Raw genomic sequence first — 20897 nt, forward strand, 5'->3', positions numbered from 1 at the left:
AGACAAAGAGTTGATTCTAACAATGCAAAAACAAACTTCATGGGGAAGAGGGGAGAATTAACACAGGTGAATACTCACTCAATGTCTGCCATTTTGGTCAGCAGATGTACTCGTATGGAAGAAGGAAAATCAACTGGGGAAACAAAACCAACTAAGTGAGTTGTCACTTCTTACTACTCAAACCCAAATCACAGACGACCAAGGAGAGTAAGTTTTAACATCAGATAACACCACACTTAGAGGCTTTAGAATACTGACTACATCTCCAAGAAGTACAAACTGTCAATATTCATACTGTTTTCGTCCACTCCATTTTGTGATTCTTCACAGTGGAGCCCAAAGAGAAAAACAGGCAGAATCCAGAGGGATCATCAGAACTACCAGACTTCAGCAGCTGGGGAGCTTTACAAGTTGACTTGAAAACTGGGTTCTCACATGCTGTCCCCATTTTTACAACTGACTTAAAACTGATTCATGCTTGACTTCCATTATCATAGTGCAGAGTGGAGCCTGAGCTGACCATGTTCTTGAGCAGAAGTTAACATACCAGCCGGCCAAGGGCCTCAGACAGGCCCCATGGGCAGCCTGCAGTCAGCGACGGCTGAGGACATAGCTCTTCTAGGAGGCTGTGCCATCAGTCACCTGGGGAACCCGAGAAACCACTGATACCCATGTCTCCCTCAGAGGGCTCACTTCAATGTTCTGGGTGATTTCCCTGTGCTGCCTGGGTTAAAAGCCATGTCTCTGTTGAAGATTCGGGCCACGTGTAGACCCAGAGATGCTTTTCCTGTGGCCCACATAAAACTAGTGCCGACTCTCTTTCCTTTGGGGGGGGGGGGGAGAATAGTTTTAGAATAGGCGTGAAAGCGTCACAAGAGCTGTAACATGCGATCCCCTAGGGAAGGGAGGGAGGGATCAAGTTAGCCCTTCCGGGTTCTTTTTCCCTTTTTCCCCAACCATTCTACAGAATTTAAGAGAGGATTCTGGAACAGTTTTTAGCAGCAGGACAGACTGACCGAGATTCCTCTCAGTGCTTCAAAAACGAAGCCTTGTGCTGTAGAACCAACCTCCCCAGCCCCTCCTCACAGCACGCTGCCACCCTGGCTTCTGAATGGGAAGCAGTCGAGTTACCTCTGTGTACAAACAAGTGAATCTCTGTGAGGATATCGTGTAGTGCCAGCCCCTTCAGCGTTTTCAGTTCCATGATATCTGGGCAGAAGCAGTTAAGGCAAAGGGAACCTGTGTGGGGAACTTTGAATGCAAACCCTGAGAACTTTAATCCCAACACAACTGCTGCTCTTTCAACTTGAAGCTATACAGGCTGGACCCTAAAATTTTAAATTCTTGTTACGTCTATCTTCACTCTGGGTTATTCCTGGGTTTTCAGCCTGTCTCTCTGTCCAGTAGAGAATACGGACAGATGCATTTCCAAAAAGGACTCATACCGTTATCCCAGCTTTAAATTTAAATTAAATTTCATGCAGGAGTGTACTGACCACTTGAAAATAACTGCAATTTCTACCTCCAGGGTCTTAACTGCTTTTCTCCCAAGTGGCTCCAAGCCACACTTGGGCCACAGGGCTTCAGGAAGAACTTTGGGAAATTATGGACAAGTGCCCGCTCTGTCCCCAGGCGTGTCTGCTCTCGTGACAAGCGACTGGAGTCACAGGGAGCCAATTGTGTATGGCCTGTCTGAGGGTGTAAGTGCTGGCTTCAGCCTGAGCTCTCGGAGCCGAATTCACGTCTCAGGCAACTGCTGTACGATATTTGGGTGTGAGAGAGGATACTTCTGTAGGCTGTGGTGAAGTCTTGGTTCAGCATCCAGTCCAGAATGTTGGCGATGTCAGACTTGAGTGGGTGCCCCGTGCAGGTGTAGACCGTGTCCTCCGTCACCTTCCCAAAGGCCATGTTGGTGCTCTGCAGACAGAGGGGGCGGACCACAGGGGCTGATGCCACTGCCCGGCCGCAGGCAGGCCAAGAGGAAACAGCTTGCTCACCCGGGCACAGGACAACTCCCCCTGTCCTATGAAAATCCCGTCCTTTTCTATGCCAGTTAGAGCCAGCCTCATCAGGACATCTTTTTGTTGGCCATTTTAGTGATAGCCACAGAGTTCTCCCCTCTCCCTCATGTGTCACAGACTATTCTTTCAATGAATCAAAAGCACCAGGGGTGGGTATTCTAAATTTCTGAGGTCAAAGAAATAGCTCACCAGGTAGGATCCATGCTTTGCCAAACATGTGATAAAGGTTTGAGGTCCAGGACCTGTCTAGCTGAATGAACAAGTGGCCCAGGAGCAGTCCCAGAGTAGCAAACAGCAGAAACCAAATTTCTGAACGTACAGGCTGGCCATGCCATTGCTTGTGCCTTTCCTGAAAATCTAGTCTGATGTCAAGGCCTGAGATTTGCCAGCTATGAGTACTACTGTACCTGCAGGATGTTCAGAGCCCTTCGCATGTCTCCACTGGAAAGAGTCACCAGTGCTTTCATCCCATCTTCACTTACGTCAACTCTAAAAGGATGAGGCAGAAGGGATTAGAGGCTGAAGAGAGGACCAGCACTGCCTCAAGGCAGGAGATGGTCTGAGATGACTAAAATCTTAAAATAATGGAGGAGGGGGAGAAAGGAAGGACAGAGTTCACAATACTCTCCTGATCCAAATAATGTAGAATTTATTAGTTTTAATTATGACAGAAAAAGAAAATGGAGGGAGAGAGAGAGAGAGACCTGTAGCACTGGTCCACCATTCATGAAGCTTCTCACCTGCAGGTGAAGACTGGAGACTTGAACCCGGGTCCTCATACAGTCAGGCGTTAGCGCAGGAGGTTAAGCGCAGGTGGTGCGGAGCACAGGGACCGGCATGGGGATGGATCCCAGTTCGAGCCCCCGGCTCCCCACCTCAGGGTTGCTTCATGAGTGGTGAAGCAGGTCTGCAGGTCTGTCTCTCCTCCTCTCTGTCTTCCACTCCTCTCTCCATTTCTCTCTGTCCTATCCAGCATTTCTCTCTGTCTTATACACTTTACCAGTTGCGCCACTGCCCACCCCCTGGAACTCACTTTAATTCCCAGGGGTGGGGGGAGGTTAGTCACAGACCACTCAGAATCCTGAAAGACCTATATTCAGGAGCAGGTCTTGCTCTTGTGAACAGCTGGCTTTGCTGTGTGTCCTCTGGCTTGATTCAAGGTCACGGAGCTAAAGCATCTCCTTTCTGAGCAGTAGCAGCAGCAGCAGCTCAGGCTGGCTACTTGGTTGGCATTTGATTACACAGAATTTGATGTCTCAGAACCTTCTCTTCTAGTTGAGAAAGGCTAGAGGCGTCTTAGCAGAAGGGACTTGGCAGCACACAGTCTCCAATGACAGAAGAGTAGGAGGAAGTTGGGAGAGCTTCCATGAGAGGAAGATGGAATCAAGAAAAGCCAAGAAAAGAACCAAATGACTTTTATGGAGAATGTCTGCAAGAAACCAGAGAAAATGGTAGCAGACCACAGACCCCACAGACCCTGGTGGTCACACTGTGTTAGGGTAAGTCCTTTGTAAACACGACGGTCCTATCTACTATCTGTCTGCCTGTCTATGCTGGAGATTGAACCTGGGGCCTTGGATACCTCAGACATGAAAGACTTTTTGCATAGTTATTTTGCCTTATTTCAGCCCTCTTTTCTTATTAGTTTTTGACCAGAGTACCATTCAGCTCTGGTGATTAGTGTTGCTGGGGACTGAACCTGGGCACTCTTGCACAAAAGTCCTGTGTACAACAACCACGTTGTCTCACCAGTCTGAATATTATTACAAATGGTGGGTGAGTACAGAACCCCACTAACACTACAGTCAACCCCCAAGACCCACAGCTTTCTGGATCTCCCACATACTCACTTCTCTGCTTCTATGACATGTTCCAGGCGAGGAACCATGAGCTCAGGAGTCAGGGGAGCGAATCGGAACCGCGTGCACCGGGACTGCAAGGCAGGGATGATCTTCGACAGATAATTACAGATGAGGCAAAATCTAGTATTCTCCGTAAATTTCTCAATCACTGAGGAGGGAAAAGGAAGTGGCCACTAGTCAGGACTTTGAAGTCCTACTCTTTGGTTTTGTTTTTTTAAAACAGAACACTGCTCAGCTCTAGCTTCTGGTGGTGTAGGGGACTGAGCCTGGTATTTAAAACCTCAGGCATGAGGGTCTCTTTTGTATAACCAGTATGCTATCTATCCCTCCTGATATCCTACACTTAGAAAAAAAAAAAAAAAACAGGGACTTGGGCGGTAGCGCAGCAGGTTAAGCACAGGTGGTGCAGAGCGCAGGGACCGGTGTGAGGATCCCAGTTCGAGCCCCTGCAGGGGGGTCACTTCATGGGTGGTGAAGCAGGTCTTTCCTCCTCTCTGTCTTCCCCTCCTCTCTCCATTTCTCTCTGTCCTATATAACAACAATGACATCGATGACAATGGCAATAATAACTACAACAATAAAACAAGGGCAACAAAAGGGAATAAATTTTTAAAAATAGTAATAATAATAATAATAAACATCAGAAACCCTCACCTTTCCCTATGGTGTTATTACTGTGTGGTCATGAATAGAACTTCTCTCAAACCATGAGCACATCATCTCTGCCAGCCTGTGGAGTCTCACAGATCTCGTTGCATCTCTCTTTAAAGAAAGCTTCTCCATGATTCCGGTGCTCTTGCCATGCTACTCCACTAAGATATGAAGCCTCAGGGCCCAGAGGTGGCTCACCCAGTAGAGTGTGTGCTCTTGCCCTGTGTGAAGCCTGGGTCTGAGCCCCTGGCACCCCATGGGAGTACCATGCACAAGGGAAACCTTAAAAGTGGTAAAGCAGTGCTGTGGTGTCTCTCCTTGCTCAGTCTCTCTCCCTCCTTCCCTCTCTGGTATTGAAAAGAGGAAGAAAAAAAAAAAACACCCATTGGAGCCAGTGTAACTGCACAGGTTAAAAAAAAAAAAACACTCCAGCAACAATAACAACAAAAAAGATTTGAAATCTATGATTCCTACCCTTTGGCCCAGAATTCTGTTTGCCAGGGAGGACTGGCATTTTGCAGACTTCCCAGAGGGCCCTGCCTGGAAGCCTGAGAGCACTCGAGGGAAAATAACCTGAATTCAGAAAGGCTTATGACCCTGGCATCCTGCTGTGGGTACCCAGTGTTCTGCAGACACTCTGCAGAAAGATGCAAAGAAAGGCTGCCACGGCTTCCAGAACCAGAAGGTATTTCTAACTGTCCTCCTCTCCCCAAACATGCAGCCCTCCCCCCAAGAAGGCCTAAAGAGCATTCTTCTCTCCTAGCTGACTGCCTCTGAAATGAAAGAGATTATGAATGTCCTTTACAGGAAATCCATGGTGGCAAATCTCTGCCAAATCATTCAGCTGGCAAGTACTCATTGCTCTGTTGCTTTGGGGAACATTGACTTCCTGGGTTCCACTACATGTCTTGCTGTTTTGCATCTAAAGCTAGCAACAGGAGACACGTCTATCCAGTAATCCAGGAATGAAGATATCCCATAAGCTCCCAACAAATGGTACACAATGACCCCACTGGGAAAAGAGGGTAAGACACCAGTGTTGGGTCATACTTAAAAGAACCAATGGGAGTCAAGAGATAGATCACTATGTAGGGTATGTACCTTACCAGGTGTGAAGCCCTGAATTTGAACCCTCACACCACATGGGGGCATCAAGGCACTGGAGGAAGCTCCATGGCTGTTGAAGTGGTGCTTTGATGTCTCCCATTCTTATTTATCTTTCCTATTTTATTTGATAGGACGGGGAGACATTAACAGGGGAAGGGGTGTTAGAGAGGGGAGAAAAGAGAGATATCTGCAGACCTGCTTCACCACTTGTGAAGCTTCCCCCCTGCAGGTGGGGACTCGGGGCTCATGGTACTGTGTGTGCTCAACTGGGTGCACCACTGCCTGGCCCGATGTCTCTCCCTCTTTATGGAATAACCTCTACATACATGAAATTAAAAAATCATGGGAGGAAAAATGGCCCAGGAACAGTGGAGTTGTGCATGTGTGTGAGGAAGAGGAAAACCAAAAGGCCTTATGCCCTAAGGTAACTGAAGAGGGGGGCCAGGTGGTGGCGTACCTGGTAAGCACACACACTACACTGCAAAGGGTCTGGGTTCAAGCTCTGGTCCCCACCTGCATAAGGAAAGCTTTACTAGTGGTGAAGGGCTGCAGGTGTCTCTCTCCCTATCTTTTCCTCCCCTCTCAATTTCTGTCTCTATCCAGTAATAAATAAATTTAAAAAGAGAGAGACAATAGATTTCCTCTGGGTTAGAAGATAAAGGCAAATAGGAAAGCAGGTACACCATATCTTGTGCCAAAAGTTCCAAAATCTTTAAAAAAATTTTTTTTATTACCTTTATTTATTGGATAGAAATAACCAGAAATCAAGAGGGAAGGGGGAAGTAGAGAAGGAAAGAGACAGAGAGACACCTGCAGCATTGCTTTATTACTTGCAAAGCTTTCCCTCTGCAGGTGGGGACCAGGAGCTTGAACCCAGATCCTTGCGCTTTGTAGCATGTGTGCTCAACCAGAAACACCACTACCACCTGGCCCCCCCCAAATATTTTTAATGAGAGAAATATAGAGAAAAACAAACACCAGAGCCCTGTTCAGCTCGTTTATGGTGGCGCTAAATATTGAACCTGGAAGTGTGGGGCCTTAGGCATGACAGTCTTTTGCAGAAAAATTATGCTAGCTCCCCAGTTCCCAAATCTGCTTTCAATGTGCTCATCAGGCAACCCATGGTCCTTGGCAGCTTTCCTTACCTCTCCTCAAGGCATTCTGGGCATCTTGGGTCATAGCATCAGCCTCATCCAAGATCACTAGTTTAAAACCTTTCCTAGAGGGGGAAAAATGGCATCGTGTAAAGACTTCTGCCCCCTCATTTCAACTTCCAGGCTAAACCACCACCTTCACGTTTGTGGCCACAAGCCCCACCTCAGCATCCACTTTTCCTGGCACTCTGACCAAAGCAGACATCTGTGGCTGCAGAGAGGAAATGCCCCGTCCCTTCTCCGGCTCGTAAAAGGAAGAGAGGTGAGGTCTGGCTCCTGTTTCATCATGCCCTCTGGAGCCTTCATTTCATACAGCACTCTGTTCCTCCACTGCTGCTTTTTCTTGCCATTTTCACTCAGACCTGTCTTCCCTTCTTTTATCTTTTCGTTCCTGTTTAAACTCCCATGCTAACTGTCCACTTTATCTTAATTCATCTTTGTTTATATTCAAACTAGGGCCTGTAGTCTTAGGATGTGGTCAGTCCTGTTAGCTGATACAGTGGTGTCAGTGCTTCCCATGCTAATATGGGTTAGAGAATATCTTAATATTTAAATTTCCACATTTCTCACTTCTTTGTAAAGTATCTCTCTTTCTCGTGACTGCTTTTGACAAAGTTACTTTTTTAAAAAAAAAAAAGAATTTATTTATTTATTAATGAGAAAGATAGGAGGAGAGAGAACATTACTCTGGTACATGTGCTGTCAGGGATTAAACTGGGGACCTTATCATTGAAAATCCAATGCTTTCTCCACTGTACCACCTCCTAGACCACACCAAAGTTACTTCTTTTTCTTTTTTCTTTTAATTTTTATTTATAAAAAGGAAACACTGACAAAATCCATAGGATAAGAGGGGTACAACTTCACACAATTCCCACCACCAGAACTCCATATATCCATCCCCTCCCCTGATAGCTTTCCTATTCTTTATCCCTCTCTTATTTATTTTTCTACCTTTACATTACAACCCAGCAGAGGGAAAATTTAGAAATAATAAAGTGATATCATTTCACTAGTCAAAGTCTCAAGGGAGAGAAATTATGCAAATGGTCTTACTTAAATATGGTCCTTGTGCTGGCAAAGCTCAGGATTGGCCCCCGAACAATATCTATTCCACGGTCATCTGAAGCATTCAGCTAAATGTGGAAGAGAGGAGTCACAAGGAAAACACTTGTTGTATTATCTCTGGATTAATGTATCTTTTCATCAGTCCTTGAGCCAAACAGATCTCTAGGTCTGAGAACAGGTAAGAGATAGTCATTATATTCACACGTATATGTATGTATATACACACACTCACACACACACACACACACCCAAAGTTACAACTACATTTAAACTCATGAGATCTTTACAATACATTTGAAAACACATGTAACTGGTTTTCCTCACCATTCTGAGAACAACCACTAACATAAATTGGAGGAATAATTAAGTGGCCAGGTGATACTGACTAGGACCTCTGGCGTGTACAGACTGATACTAATTTTAGCTGTCACAACCTAGAGCAACCCAGATGTCACCAAGCTTTGCATACATGAAAACAGGAATGTTGGTGGCAGTGAGGATCTATGATCTATATAAAAAGCCCAGATAAGGGGGAGTCCGGGCGGTAGCGCAGCAGGATAAGTGCACGTGGCGCAAAGCGCAAGGACCGGCTTAAGGATCCCAGTTCGAGCCCCCGGCTCCCCACCTGTAGGGGAGTCGCTTCACAGGTGGTGAAGCAGGTCTGCAGGTGTCTATCTTTCTCTCCCCCTCTGTCTTCCTCTCCTCTCCATTTCTCTCTGTCCTATCCAACAACAAGGGCAACAAAAAGGAGTAATAATAGATCAGTTGAGGTCCTAGCAATAAACAGACGGCACATGCAAATTCAGTGATTTGAAGAGAATTAAATGAAAAAAAGATTTTAAAAGGTTTTGGTGGGGAGTGGGGAAGCCACATGGACTATGCAATACCAGGGCCTACAGGGATCCACTATACCCCCAAATATTTTAACTTTTCTCATGTCATTGCCAAGGATTTATTACTTTGGGATAACTGTTCCCCCACTCAGAGACAGACAGAGGCACTGAGAGTGAGAGACCACAGCATCAAAACTTCCTCCAATGCAGTGGGGGCCAGGCTCAAACCTGGGTCAAGCACATGGCAAGGCAGTGAGTCCAACTGAGCTAATCTGCCATCCTAACCGCCCCCCCCCCCGCCCCCGCCAAACCTTAAGGGATTGGGCAGGCTGTAATGACACCTGGGATGGGTTGTGCGATCCACCTCACAGGTAGAGATGCTGCGAGCCTATGATGATCCCTGGAGCAGGACCAGGCATCATTCTTCCCGGGCCCCTTCCAAGAATCCTATTGGTCAAACCCAACCAGAGACCAGAAGACAAGGGAGCTTGGAATCAAAACAGCTCAGCCTTCCAAGGTAAGAACAGGGTTGGAGCTATGTGGAGAAGTGACTTGCAGGGCACACAGGAGACAGTCAGAAACTGTGCAGCAGCTGAATGTCTGGCTCAAAGCTGAGACGGAGCAAAGGAAATTACCATGCCCTAGAGTTGCCTTATAGCTAGCGCTTGTTCAGACCAAACTGTCAGTTACAGAAAAGGGGGCACTGAAATCTTATATTTGCCTTTTTTGCCACCAGCAGGCGAAACTTTTATATATGCTTTTAACTTTAATTTTTTGTATTACCAGGGAATGAGCCCAGGAGCCTCATGCATGTGTGATGCCACTGAGTGGTCTCCCTGAGTTAATTTTTGTTTTCTTTATTTTAGAGGAGGGGAGAGATAGTAGTGAGGGAGAGACCGAGAGAGAGGGAGGGATAACACAGCACAACTCCACCATCTGTGGAGGACCGCGGTGTTGCCCAGGGTGCTCCTATGTGGCCAGGACTCAAACGAAAGGCTTGTCCCATGGTTAGTTTTGTGTTCTACTGGCTGAGCTATCTCTCAGCAGGAGACGCATCTAAAAAAGTAGAACGGGGGGGGGGGGGCCTGGGAGTGCCTCACTCAATAGAGTACATGTGTTACCATGCACAAGGACTCAAGTTTGAGAACTCTGTCCCCACACAGAAGCATCTGCAGTTTGGAGAGCTTCATAAATGGTAGGCTAGTACTGTGGTACTTTCCTCTTGACCTCTACTTCTCACACTGTATAAAAAAATGAATAAATAGGGGGCAGGTGGTAGTGCAGCAGGTTAAGTGCACATGGTGCAAAGCACAAAGACCAGCCAGCATAAGGATCTTGGTTGGAGCTCCTGGAACTGCGGGGGGGTCGCTTCACAAACTGTAAAGCAGGTATCTCTATCTTTTTCTCCCGCTCTATTTCTTCTTCTTCTTTTTAAAATATTTATTTATTCCCTTTTGTTGCCCTTGTTGTTTTGTTGTAGTTATTATTGTTGTTATTACTGATGTCATCGTTGTTGGATAGGACAGAGAGAAATGGTGAGAGGAGGGGAAGACAAAGATGGGGAGAGAAAAAGAGACACCTGCAGACCTGCTTCACCACTCATGAAGCGACTCCCTTGCAGGTGGGGTGCTCTCTATATTTCTCTCTGCCCTATCCAACAACAACAGCAATGGCAACAGTAACAACAAGGGCAACAACATGGGAAAAATTGCCTCCAGGAGCAGTGGATTCATAGTGCAGGCACAGAGCCCTGTGATAACTCTGGAGGCAAAAAAAAAAAAAAAAAAGAAAGAAAAAAGAAAGAAAATGAATAAATAAGGGGCTAGACCGTAGTGCAGCAGGTGAAGCACACATGGCATAAAGTGCAAGGACTGGCATAGGGATCCCAATTCGAACCCCCAGCTCCCCACCTGCAGAGCTGTCACTTCACAAGAGGTGAAGCAGGTCTGCAGGTGTCTATCCTTCTCTCCCCTTTTCTCTTTGTCCTGTCCAACAAGAACAACAATAATAATAACAACAAGGGCAACGGAAATGGGAAAACAATGGCTTCTAGGAGCAGTGGATTTGTGGTACAGGCACCGAGCCCCAGCAATAACCTTGGAGGCAAAAAAGAATAAATAAAACAGCCACCTTAAGTGGTGGAGTTGTGCAGACACTGAACCCAAGTAATAAAACCCTGGTGGCAAAAAATAATGTAGAACATCAATGAAGAGACTGGAATCCTCTATACAGTAAAGATAATTCTATTTACCTCCAAGACCATGGAGCCAAATTCCTTATCTTTATAGAGTTGTTTGGCACAGGCAAGAATGGTGGATGTCTTGCCTGTCCCTGGAGGACCATAGAGGAGTAGGTGTGGCAGTCGATCTTCACTGATAAATTTCTGAACTGAAGATTGTAAAGAAAGAGAAACATCATCAGTTTCTGAATCACCTCATTCACTAGGATCCCATGAGTTGGGCCAAATGCCGAAGGCAGAAGCAAGAATTAAAAAAAAAAAAATCGGAAGCACCCAACTAACTCTTCAAGTCACATTCCATAGATATCAGCTTCTCTCACGAAAGACATGTCTCTGATATCTGATTACTGTAAAAAATGGCGACTAATTCCTAGCACTGCAAAAACGGTATCATCTGTTTTCCATCTACACCATGCCTCGGCCTCGTGTGAGCTTAATGTGCAGCTTGGCGATACGAGAATTCGGCATGAAGCCCAGCCAGTCTATCTTGGCGTTACTCTCGATCGCACTCTGTCATTTCACAAACATCTCATAAAAACTGCAGCAAAGGTGGGCGCGAGGAATCACATCATTGCAAGACTGGCCAGCTCCTCATGGGGCGCGAGCGCTTCCACACTACGATCATCATCTCTGGCATTATGCTATTCCACTGCAGAATACTGTGCCCCAGTATGGTTCCATAGCCCCCATGTCCACTTGGTCGATTCCAAATTATATTCCTCCATGAGGATAATTTCTGGAACCATCCGTTCCACCCCGGTTCCACGGCTGCCAGTTCTTAGCAACATCGCCCCGCCAGATATTCGTGGCATCATCTAAGTTCATTTCCCACGTCTACGCTTGACCGGACCTGCCAATATACGCGGATATCTTCGCCCACCCTGTCCAACGCTTGACGTCTCGTCACCCAATCTGGTCCCCTACGCCTACACTGAACTTCTCTGTTCCAGTCTCTTGGAAACAGAGCTGGCAGTCAGCTGAGGTCAAGAACAAACACCTCATCACAGACCCCTGCAAGCGTCAACCCGGCTTTGACCTAGCACGTTATGACTGGGCCCTCCTCAATCGCTATCGAACAGGCCATGGCCGGTGCGCCGCTATGTTCCATCGCTGGGGAGCCAGAGACGACCCGAACTGCCCCTGCGGCTACAGACAGACTATGACCCACATAGTCAACGATTGCCACCTCTCCAGATTCAAAGGAGGTCTCGAAACTTTACATCAGGCTCAACCTGATGCTGTTGACTGGCTACGGAAGAAGGGCAAATGCTAGAAGAAGAAGAAGCTTCTCCGAGTTATTACTCAGTACAGACAAGATCACTGAGAAAGGTATATGTGTCCTTGGATGAGAACAGCAAGTGACATGAGGCTACGTACTGGTACTCAAAATGTCCTGATGAGAAATGAGATCATTCAGCGTCTGTGGCCGATATTTTTCAACCCTGAAATACAATTGAGCAGGAATTATATTACATATAAAAGCAAGAACATTTTGTTCTGTGCAGAAGAATCCTTTTAACATCTTTTTTTTTTTTAATCATTTTATGGGAGGGGGTTTAATGGCTTACGGTACTATTGTTGACATATAGGCACAATTTCTCATCTCCCTGTGATAGCTGCTGGCAGGACACTTTCATCCCCAACTTGGGTCCTTTTCCACCATCATGTACCAGGACACCAATGCCCTTCTTACCTCCACCTTTCCCCCTCCTTCCTCAGTCTTTTGCTTTGGTGCATCCTTCACTATCTTACTGAAAGGCGAGGAACAATACTCTTTAACCTTGGAATATAGACCAGTGGGTTTCCACTATAGTTTTTGCCCTCCAGGGAACATCTGACTGTATCTGAAGACATTTTCTGCTGTTATAACTGGGTAGAGGGTGACACTAAAATCTAGTGGGCAGGAGGCACACCAGGGATGCTGCCGCATATCCAGCAGTGCACAGAACCTCCATGCCCTCCCATCTCCCTTCAAATAGTTGGTCCCAAATGTGTGTAGCGCTCAGAAAAACTGCTCTGGGCCCTACTCTCCACTTGCAGGGGGTCAGCTTCAGGAGTGGTGTAGCAACTCTGCAGGTGTCTATCATTCTCTCCCTCTTTCAATTTCACTCTTTTTTTTTAAATGTCACTGTTTATTGTTGATATGACTTTATTTATCATTTATCATTATTATTTTTGCCTCCAGGGTTATCGCTAGGGCTTGGTGCCTGCACCACAAATTCACTGCTCCTGGAGGCCATTTTTTTCCATTTTGTTGCCCTTGTTGTTGTCATTATTGTTGCCATTAATGTTGATGTTGGATAGGACAGAGAGAAATTGAGAGAGGAGGAGAGGCAGAGAGAGGAAGAGAAAGAGAGACACCTGCAGACCTGCTTCACCGCTTGTGAAGTGACCCCTCTGCAGGTGAGGAGCCCGGGGCTAGAACAGGGATCTGTATGCGGGTCCTTGCGCTTCACGCCATGTGTGATTAACCCGTTGCGTTTCAGCCCGACCCCCACCTCTCTCAATTTCTCTGTCCTATCTAATAAAAAAACTAGATGCGGGTTGGGCGATAGCGCAGGGGGTTAAGCGCACATGAAGCAAAGCTCAAGGGTTGCGTGAGGATCCCGGTTCCAGCCCACTTGCAGCAGGGTCGCTTCAGGAGCGGTGAAGCAGGTCTGCAGGTGTCTATCTTTCTCTTTCTCTCCCCTTTTCTCTTTGTCCTATCCAACAACAATGACAGTAATAACAACAATAATAATAACCACAACAACGATAAAACAACAAGGGCAACAAAAGGGGAAAAAAATAGCCCCCAGGAGCAGTGGACCCGGGCACCAAACCCCAGCAATAACCCTGGAGGCAAAACAAAAAAAAAATAGCCATTTGGAACAGTGGATTTGTAATGTCGGCACTGAGCCCTAATAACAACCCTGGCAGCAGTTAAAAAAAAAAAGAAAGAAAAATTGATCTGACTCCATCTTTCCAGCTGTCTGCTATAATCTCAACCTGCATGGGCATCATCAAAGTGAATTCAACATTGAGCTCATTCTCCAATATACGTCAGCATAATAACTAAATAAACGGGGGTGGAGTGAGGTGGTTGGACAGTAGCGAAGCGGGTTAAGCGCAGGTGGCGCAAAGCGCAAGGATCCACCCCCCCCCCCACCTGCAGGGGAGTCGTTTCACAGGTGGTGAAGCAGGTCTGCAGGTGTCTGTCTTTCTCTCCTCTCTGTCTTCCCCATCTCTCTCCATTTCTCTCTGTCCTATCCAACAACGACATCAATAACAACGATAATAATAACCACAACAATGGTAAAAACAACCAGAGTAACAAAAGGGAAAAAATGGCCTCCAGGAGCCTTGGATTCGTGGTGCAAGGCACCGAGACCTGGCAATACCCCTGGAGGCAAAAATAAATAAATACATAAATAAATAAACAAACGGTGGTTTAGCCAGCCAATGAACTATTATAATTCGGAAACTGAAAAGAAGTGCTGATATCTATTATCATGCAGATGAGCCTTGAAATAAGACGAAGTGAAAGAAGACAGATACAAAAGGACTCATATTGTCTGTTTCTGCTTATGTGAAATGTTCGGAATAGGCAAAACCACAGCTGATCAAGGGCTGCTGGCGGGGGGGGGGGGGGTCAAGGGATGGAAAAACCAGTGGAGGAGTGACTACCAACAGCAGAGTCTGCTGTTTCCATTTGGGATGAAGAAGAAAAAAACAAAAAACTGAAAGTAGATGAACTGTGCAACACTCTGCCTGTACTTAATGCCACTTAACATCAGTGGGTCCTTTACAATCGTTGTAAAGTCACCGCACAATGTAAGACGAGTATCCTCCTGTAAAACTGCAATCTCTCCCTCCCTCCTGGGGTCTCTGTAAAGGCCAAACACCGGAAATCAGGCGCCTGCTAATCTAACTGCACAAAGCTAGGAGGCACGCCCTGTGATGATGGTGCAGCTTAGAATGTGGCATCGCAGGTTTTGGCAAGAGGACGCTCAGGCACCGAGACCCCTGCCTGCCCTGCCAGGAGATGCACGATCGAATCCCAGTGCTGTCACCCGGCTGCAAAGGGAATGGAGAAACTCCTAAGTATAAAATTCGGGGAGATCTGGAAGAGGGGCGGTGGGACGGGGAGCAGTCGGGGTCCCCAGCCTCCCCGCGGGAGCCGGCCTCCTACCAGGGTAGGTTCCTGATCTTGCCGGTCGTGTGCGTCTGGGCTGGGGTCTCCATGGGTGGGAATGGCAGAAGTCTGGATTTGGGACCCCCGAGCTCAGAGTTCGCGCGCAAACGCAGTTCTCGCGACACCCGGACACCAGCTTCCGGTTTCCTGTGTTGGCCCCGCCTCCTTCTTCCCGTTGCTAGGATACCGGTTACCAGGTTACCGGGAGGCGCGGCCCTTCAGCATGGCTGCCCCCAGCGGCGGCCGGCTGTCATTCGGAATTAAAGAGTTAGTGGCCAGAGCCAGCTCGGCCTGTGCAAACTCTGCAGGCTGAGAGACGCAGAAAGCCGGCGGAGCTGACCGGCTGGGGAAAGCGCGGCGCCGGGGACACGGGGGTCCTCACAGGGAGATGCCCGGCCCCGCGCCCCGGGAGGTGAGTGCTCGGAGGCGCAGAGCTACCTACGCACACAGCCGGCTCCCCTGTGACCCTCAGCCCTGTCCTCACCCTGGGCAGAACACCAGCCCCCCACCCCAACCCCCAAACACCTGCAGCACGAAAGCCATCGCCACCATAGTGATACACTTGCAGGACGGCTACTCTGCAGGCCCGGAAAGGGCTCATTCACCCGGGGGAGACGGGACTCCACGACCTGAGGGCCCCAGGAGGCGCAGTGCCAGCACTCGGTGCTTCTCCTGCAGCCAGGGCATGGTGGACCCCTTGCCTTCTGTGCTGCTGCTGCTGCTGCTGCTGCTGCTGCTGCTTTCCCAGCCACGAGTGTGCGTTACACTTAGCTTAGTCTTAAACATAACGTGTTGATGTATGACACATGAGCATTTCATATGAGACAGAGAGAGAGAGAGAGAAAGACGAATCAGAGCATCGCTCCAGTGCATGCGATTCCGGGGCTCCAACTAGAAACCTGACGCAAAAGCACATCTGGTGCTCTACCAGTGGAGCTCTTTCCCAGATGCCTTAATAGTCTGGGTTTTTTTTTTTTTTAAAGATTTTATTTATTTATGAGAAAGATAGGAGGGGAGAGAGAGAAAGAACTAGACATCACTCTGGTACATGTGCTGCCCGGGATCGAACTCAGGACCTCATGGTTGAGAGTCCAATGCTCTGTCCACTAAGCCACCTCCCGGACCACTGTTTTGTCTGTTTTTCTTTTCCTTTCTTTCTTCCCCCCCCTTTTTTTTTTTGCCTCCAGGGCTCGGTGCCTGCACCTGCTGGAGAGCATTTTTTTTCCTCTTTAATGTTGCCCCCCCCTTTTTTATCACTGTGGTGGTTATTATTATTGTTGTTGTTGCTGTCATGTTTTATCATTGTGGTGGTTATTATTATTGTTGTTGTTGTTGCTGTCGTTGGATAGGACAGAGAGAAATGGAGAGAGGAGGGGAAGCCAGAGACGGGGAGAGAAAGACAGACACATGCAGACCTGCTTTACCGCCTGTGAAGCGACTCCCCTGCAGGTGGGGAGGTGGGGCCTCGAACCCGGATCCTTCCGCTGGTCCTTGCGCTTTTGCGCCACGTGCGCTTAACCCGCTGCGCTACCGCCCGACTCCCTGTCTGTTTTTCATTGAGGCGGTGGGGAGTGAACTCAGGGTCCTACATATTTGCAATACCAAACCAAGTTTTTATTCTTTCTCTCTGAGATACCGCAGCACCACACGACCTTGCACCGGGGTCCTCCCATCCCTGCTGTCCATGGCGCTCCTGTGTGGTGCTGGGGCTCCAACCCGGACCTTGCATACAGTGAGTGAGGTGTGTACTCCACTAGCTAGGCTATCTCCTTACTCAGACTTTTTTCTTTTCTTTTCTTTTCTTTTCTTTTCTTTTCTTTTCTTTTCTTTTCTTTTCTTTTCTTTTCTTTTCTTTTCTTTTTCTTCTCTTCTCTTCTCTTCTCTTCTTTTCTCTTCTCTTCTCTTTTCTTTTCTTTAGTGAGTTGTCAATGATACACTATGGGGAGGAGATTAGGCTGGCCTGAGCTCAGAAGTACTCAGACTCAGAAGCAGCTACTCCTAGCATCTTAGGGCATTGCTGTCACCTGCCTTAGGAACAGAGAAGAGGGACAGTGGGCAAATACAAAATACACAAAGGCAGTATCTGCTTCCTCCTGCAAAACCTCAGTTTTTTGTTTTGCTTATTTATTTATTTATTTTTATTTAAGAAAGGATAAATTAACAAAACCATAGGGTAGGAGGGGTACAACTCCACTTAATTCCCACCACCCAATCTCCATATCCCACCCCCTCCCCTGATAGCTTTCCCATTCTCTATCCCTCTGGGAGCATGGACCCAGGGTCATTGTGGGTTGCAGAAGCTGGAAGGTCTGACTTCTGTAATTGCTTCCCCGCTGAACATGGACGCTGACTGGTCGGTCCATACTCCCAGTCTGCCTCTCTCTTTCCCTAGTAGGGTGGGTCTCTGGGGAAGCGGAGCTCCAGGACACATTGGTGGGGTCTTCAGTCCAGGGAAGCCTGGCCGGCATCCTGATGACATCTGGAGCCTGGTGACTGAAAAGAGAGTTAACGTACAAAGCCAAACAAATTGTTGAGCAATCATGGACCCAAAGCTTGGAAGAGTGGAGAGGAAGTGTTAGGGGGGTACTCGCTGCAAACTCTAGTGTACTTCTGCTTTCAGGTATATATTTTGCAGTAGTTTACGGATACGTATGAACATATGCTCTCTCTCACAGAAACTGGTGTATATCTAGGTTATGGGACTTTGTTAGAAAGTGAACCACCTTTGGAATTAGAGATGGAATTAGAGTATACTATGAAAGGAAAGGTCTCACCCGAGTAATGAAGCTGAAGGGTTGTCATTCCACACGTGTAGTCTCTGAACACAGTCTGAAGTGAAGCATGTTGAGGTGGCAATCATTGTGTTGGTTAGGTTGTGATCGGCAGACGCAATATTATTTGATATGGATTGGGAGAGGCATACGGGAAAGTGGGCCCTATCCAAGGTTTCCAGGACTGGGGGGAAGTAGAGGCTCTATAGTGGAGATGTGAGGTTCCTGCTGTCTTAGGGTTCAAAAAGACAATGGATAGTTAATGTTATCATCACATTATTTGGTAATTGGGTTAACTTTGAAAAGTCCTTTTGTTAGGGTTTGCTGTACAGTACCCAGTATCTTGTATATAGCTGTGCTATTGGTTGCTTCTGATCTACTTGGTCTAGGCTTTTGAGAGAGTCCGCATATCAAATACACAGCCTATATATTAAAAAGACTCAGTCTGTGTTTTAAAAAACTTCGAGACATACAATTAATTTTCCCCCTCTCATATTATTTAACTAGTGATTTATTTATATGACTACATTTTGCTAGGAGTGTACATAAACACCATTCCCACCACCAAAAGACTGTGACCCATCCCTCCCACCCACTCCCACCCCCTGCTGGCCCAGGAAGCTGCATGTCACCCCTCACCACAGGGTTTTTACTTTGATGCTCTGTATTTATTTTATTTTGAGAGAGATTCAGAGAGAGAAACACCAGAGCACTGCCCAGCTCTGGCTTATAGTGGTGCGGGGGATTGAACCTGGGACTTAGGAGCCTCAAGCATGAGATTCTGTTTGTATAACCATTACGCTATCTCCCCTGCCCCTTTTATTTAAGAGAGAAAAAGAAAGGGAGAGAAGAGTAGAGAGGGAGAAAGAAGAAAGGAGGAGAAACACTACAGCACCTGCTATGCATGGTGCTTCCCCAGGTGCTGCTGTGACAAACAAAGTGTGCACTATAATTGGTCAGCTGTCTCCCAGCCCAAGGTTAACTCTGCCCTCAGTTGTTGAGAGCTTATGTAGAGTGTGACTTAATGTTGGGTGAGCTGCTTCTCTTCTCCATCCAATAGCATCTACTTTAAAAGGGTATGAGATGAGGACGGGGTGGTAGTGCATCAGGTTAAGCACACATGTGCCAAGTGCAAGGACCGCAATAACGATCTGGGTTCGAGCCCATAGCTCGAACTTTGGGGGTGGGGTGGGGGTAGCCAGCAGCAAAGCAGGTCTGTAGGTGTCTGTCTTCCCCATCTCTCTCAATTTCTGTCCTATCCAACAACAATAATAATAACAACAACAAAATGGAGAAAATGGCCTCCAGGAGCAGTGGATTCATAGTATTCAAAGTACAGGCTCAGAGCCCCAGCAATAACCCCAGAGGCAAAAGAGAGGGGGTATGAGATTCTTACATTTGGGGGTTTATACATGCATGATTTCACTACTCCAGGCCACTTTTTCATTCAGAGAGAGAGCGAGGGAGTCACGCCACACAGAACCTGAGCTTCCTTTGTTGCCACAGCATCTCCCATGAGGTACTGGGGTTTGAGTTAGGCACATGTGACTATGCTGGTGTCCTACCAGGTGAACTTCTTCTCTGGTTCAAACTTTTTTTTTTCTTTTCCCAGGATTATTATTATTATATTATTTTTATCATGCATGACACAACTGAACTGCCTACCTGGCCTGATTTTTTTCTATTATCCTTTTTGTTTTCTTTTGTGAGAAGGATAGACACCCAAACACAACTCCACCATTATTGGTGCGCCCATGTGGTACCAGGACTTAAATCCAGAGCCCCACACATAGTATAGGATGTGTGCTTTATCCATTGAGCTGTCTCCCAGCCCTTGGTTGTGAGGATTAAGTAAAATAGTATAAGTAAAATATTCAGCACTTTCCCACCTTCTTCTTTTCCATCTTCCAGTTATGTTCTCCATTCAACCTGTTCTTGTTTCCAATGTTCACTCTTAAAACCCAGAGAATTAATTGGTGGGTGTGACTGTGTCTCTGAGCGTGAATTTTATGTCAGCTTAACTATGCTAAAGGATTCAAGAGAGCTAGTAAAACATTACTGAGCAGCGGCTGTGATTGGATGGGCTTAGCCTCTGGATCAGTGGACCCTTCACTAAAGCAGGCAGGCATCCCCCTATCCATGGAGAGCCTGCATAGCACAAAGGGGCAAGAAGAGTTTCCTTTCTGAGCTGCGACAACTATCTGTTCTCCTTCTCCCTCAGACGGCGTGCGCTTAGTCTTTCGGTCCAGCCTGAGTTGCACCACCAGCACTCCTGGGTCACCAGCCTGCACATGGGACTTCTCAGCTTCCATCATCATGTGAGCTAATTCCTAGGATATATAATAATATAAGACTATTCTGTTGGTTTTACTTCTCTGGAGAGCCTTGACTAAAAACACTGCAATCTGAGCTTTACTGAACCACCACAGTGAGAAGCCTTCTGCTAAGAATGCTACCACCTCCTAGAGTTTGTAGGACACATCTTCATAAAGCTTTCTGTGTCCCTGGATGTTCAGTTTGTTGAAATGCGGAATTCTGTGTGATATTATTATACGTTGACATAGTCATCTACTTAAGTTTGGCAGTGGTAGAACATGTACCATTGTGCTTGTTCCTGATGTCTGAAATAGTGAAAGCCTGCCCCTAAGCATTCAGTAATACCTCAATAATCATATAATGACTGAAAACCAATAGTGAGTATCTGTTGGGCAGTTGCTACGTGTCAAACATTGTCCTTTATGTCTATTTACTCATTCAGATGTTGCATTAAGTCCAAGCTACCATTATGAATTCACTTTATGGGTCTGTTGAGTATGTTGCCTGAAATTCTCACCAGGTGTGAGGGTCAGAACTGGCTTTTCCAGGGGCAGGCAGTGGCTCACCCAGTAGAGAGCACACACTACTACACGTAAGGACTGGGTTCAAGCCCCCAACTCCACCTGCATCGGGGAAGCAGTGCTACAGGTGTCTTTCTTTCTCTTTGTCTAACTCCCACTCTGCTCTCAATATCTCTCTGT

The 20897-nt window shown here is 47.0% G+C and overlaps 1 protein-coding gene and 1 long non-coding RNA gene across 2 annotated transcripts in view; one reads left to right on the forward strand and one right to left on the reverse strand.

Moving 5' to 3' along the window:
• Nucleotides 1-15256, reverse strand: part of RFC5 (replication factor C subunit 5) — a 19186-nt gene extending 3930 nt beyond the window's left edge. Inside the window, exons 1-10 of the mRNA XM_007528694.3 lie at nucleotides 15107-15256; nucleotides 12313-12377; nucleotides 10948-11084; nucleotides 7852-7931; nucleotides 6787-6860; nucleotides 3872-4031; nucleotides 2429-2510; nucleotides 1788-1917; nucleotides 1132-1209; nucleotides 79-133 (exon numbers count right to left, since the gene is read on the reverse strand). Coding sequence (XP_007528756.3) covers nucleotides 79-133; nucleotides 1132-1209; nucleotides 1788-1917; nucleotides 2429-2510; nucleotides 3872-4031; nucleotides 6787-6860; nucleotides 7852-7931; nucleotides 10948-11084; nucleotides 12313-12377; nucleotides 15107-15159 — 914 coding nt within the window. The 5' untranslated portion in view covers nucleotides 15160-15256. The remainder of the gene's footprint in view (nucleotides 1-78; nucleotides 134-1131; nucleotides 1210-1787; nucleotides 1918-2428; nucleotides 2511-3871; nucleotides 4032-6786; nucleotides 6861-7851; nucleotides 7932-10947; nucleotides 11085-12312; nucleotides 12378-15106) is intronic.
• Nucleotides 15257-15306: 50 nt separating this feature from the next.
• On the forward strand, nucleotides 15307-20389 carry LOC132539076 (uncharacterized). The gene is made up of 2 exons (XR_009550378.1): nucleotides 15307-15521; nucleotides 20102-20389. It is a non-coding gene; the product is annotated as an uncharacterized LOC132539076 (long non-coding RNA).
• The last annotated feature ends 508 nt before the right edge of the window (nucleotides 20390-20897 follow it).

The sequence above is a fragment of the Erinaceus europaeus genome, chromosome 6 (assembly GCF_950295315.1).
Source record: "Erinaceus europaeus chromosome 6, mEriEur2.1, whole genome shotgun sequence".
In the NCBI taxonomy this organism is placed as follows: domain Eukaryota; kingdom Metazoa; phylum Chordata; class Mammalia; order Eulipotyphla; family Erinaceidae; genus Erinaceus; species Erinaceus europaeus.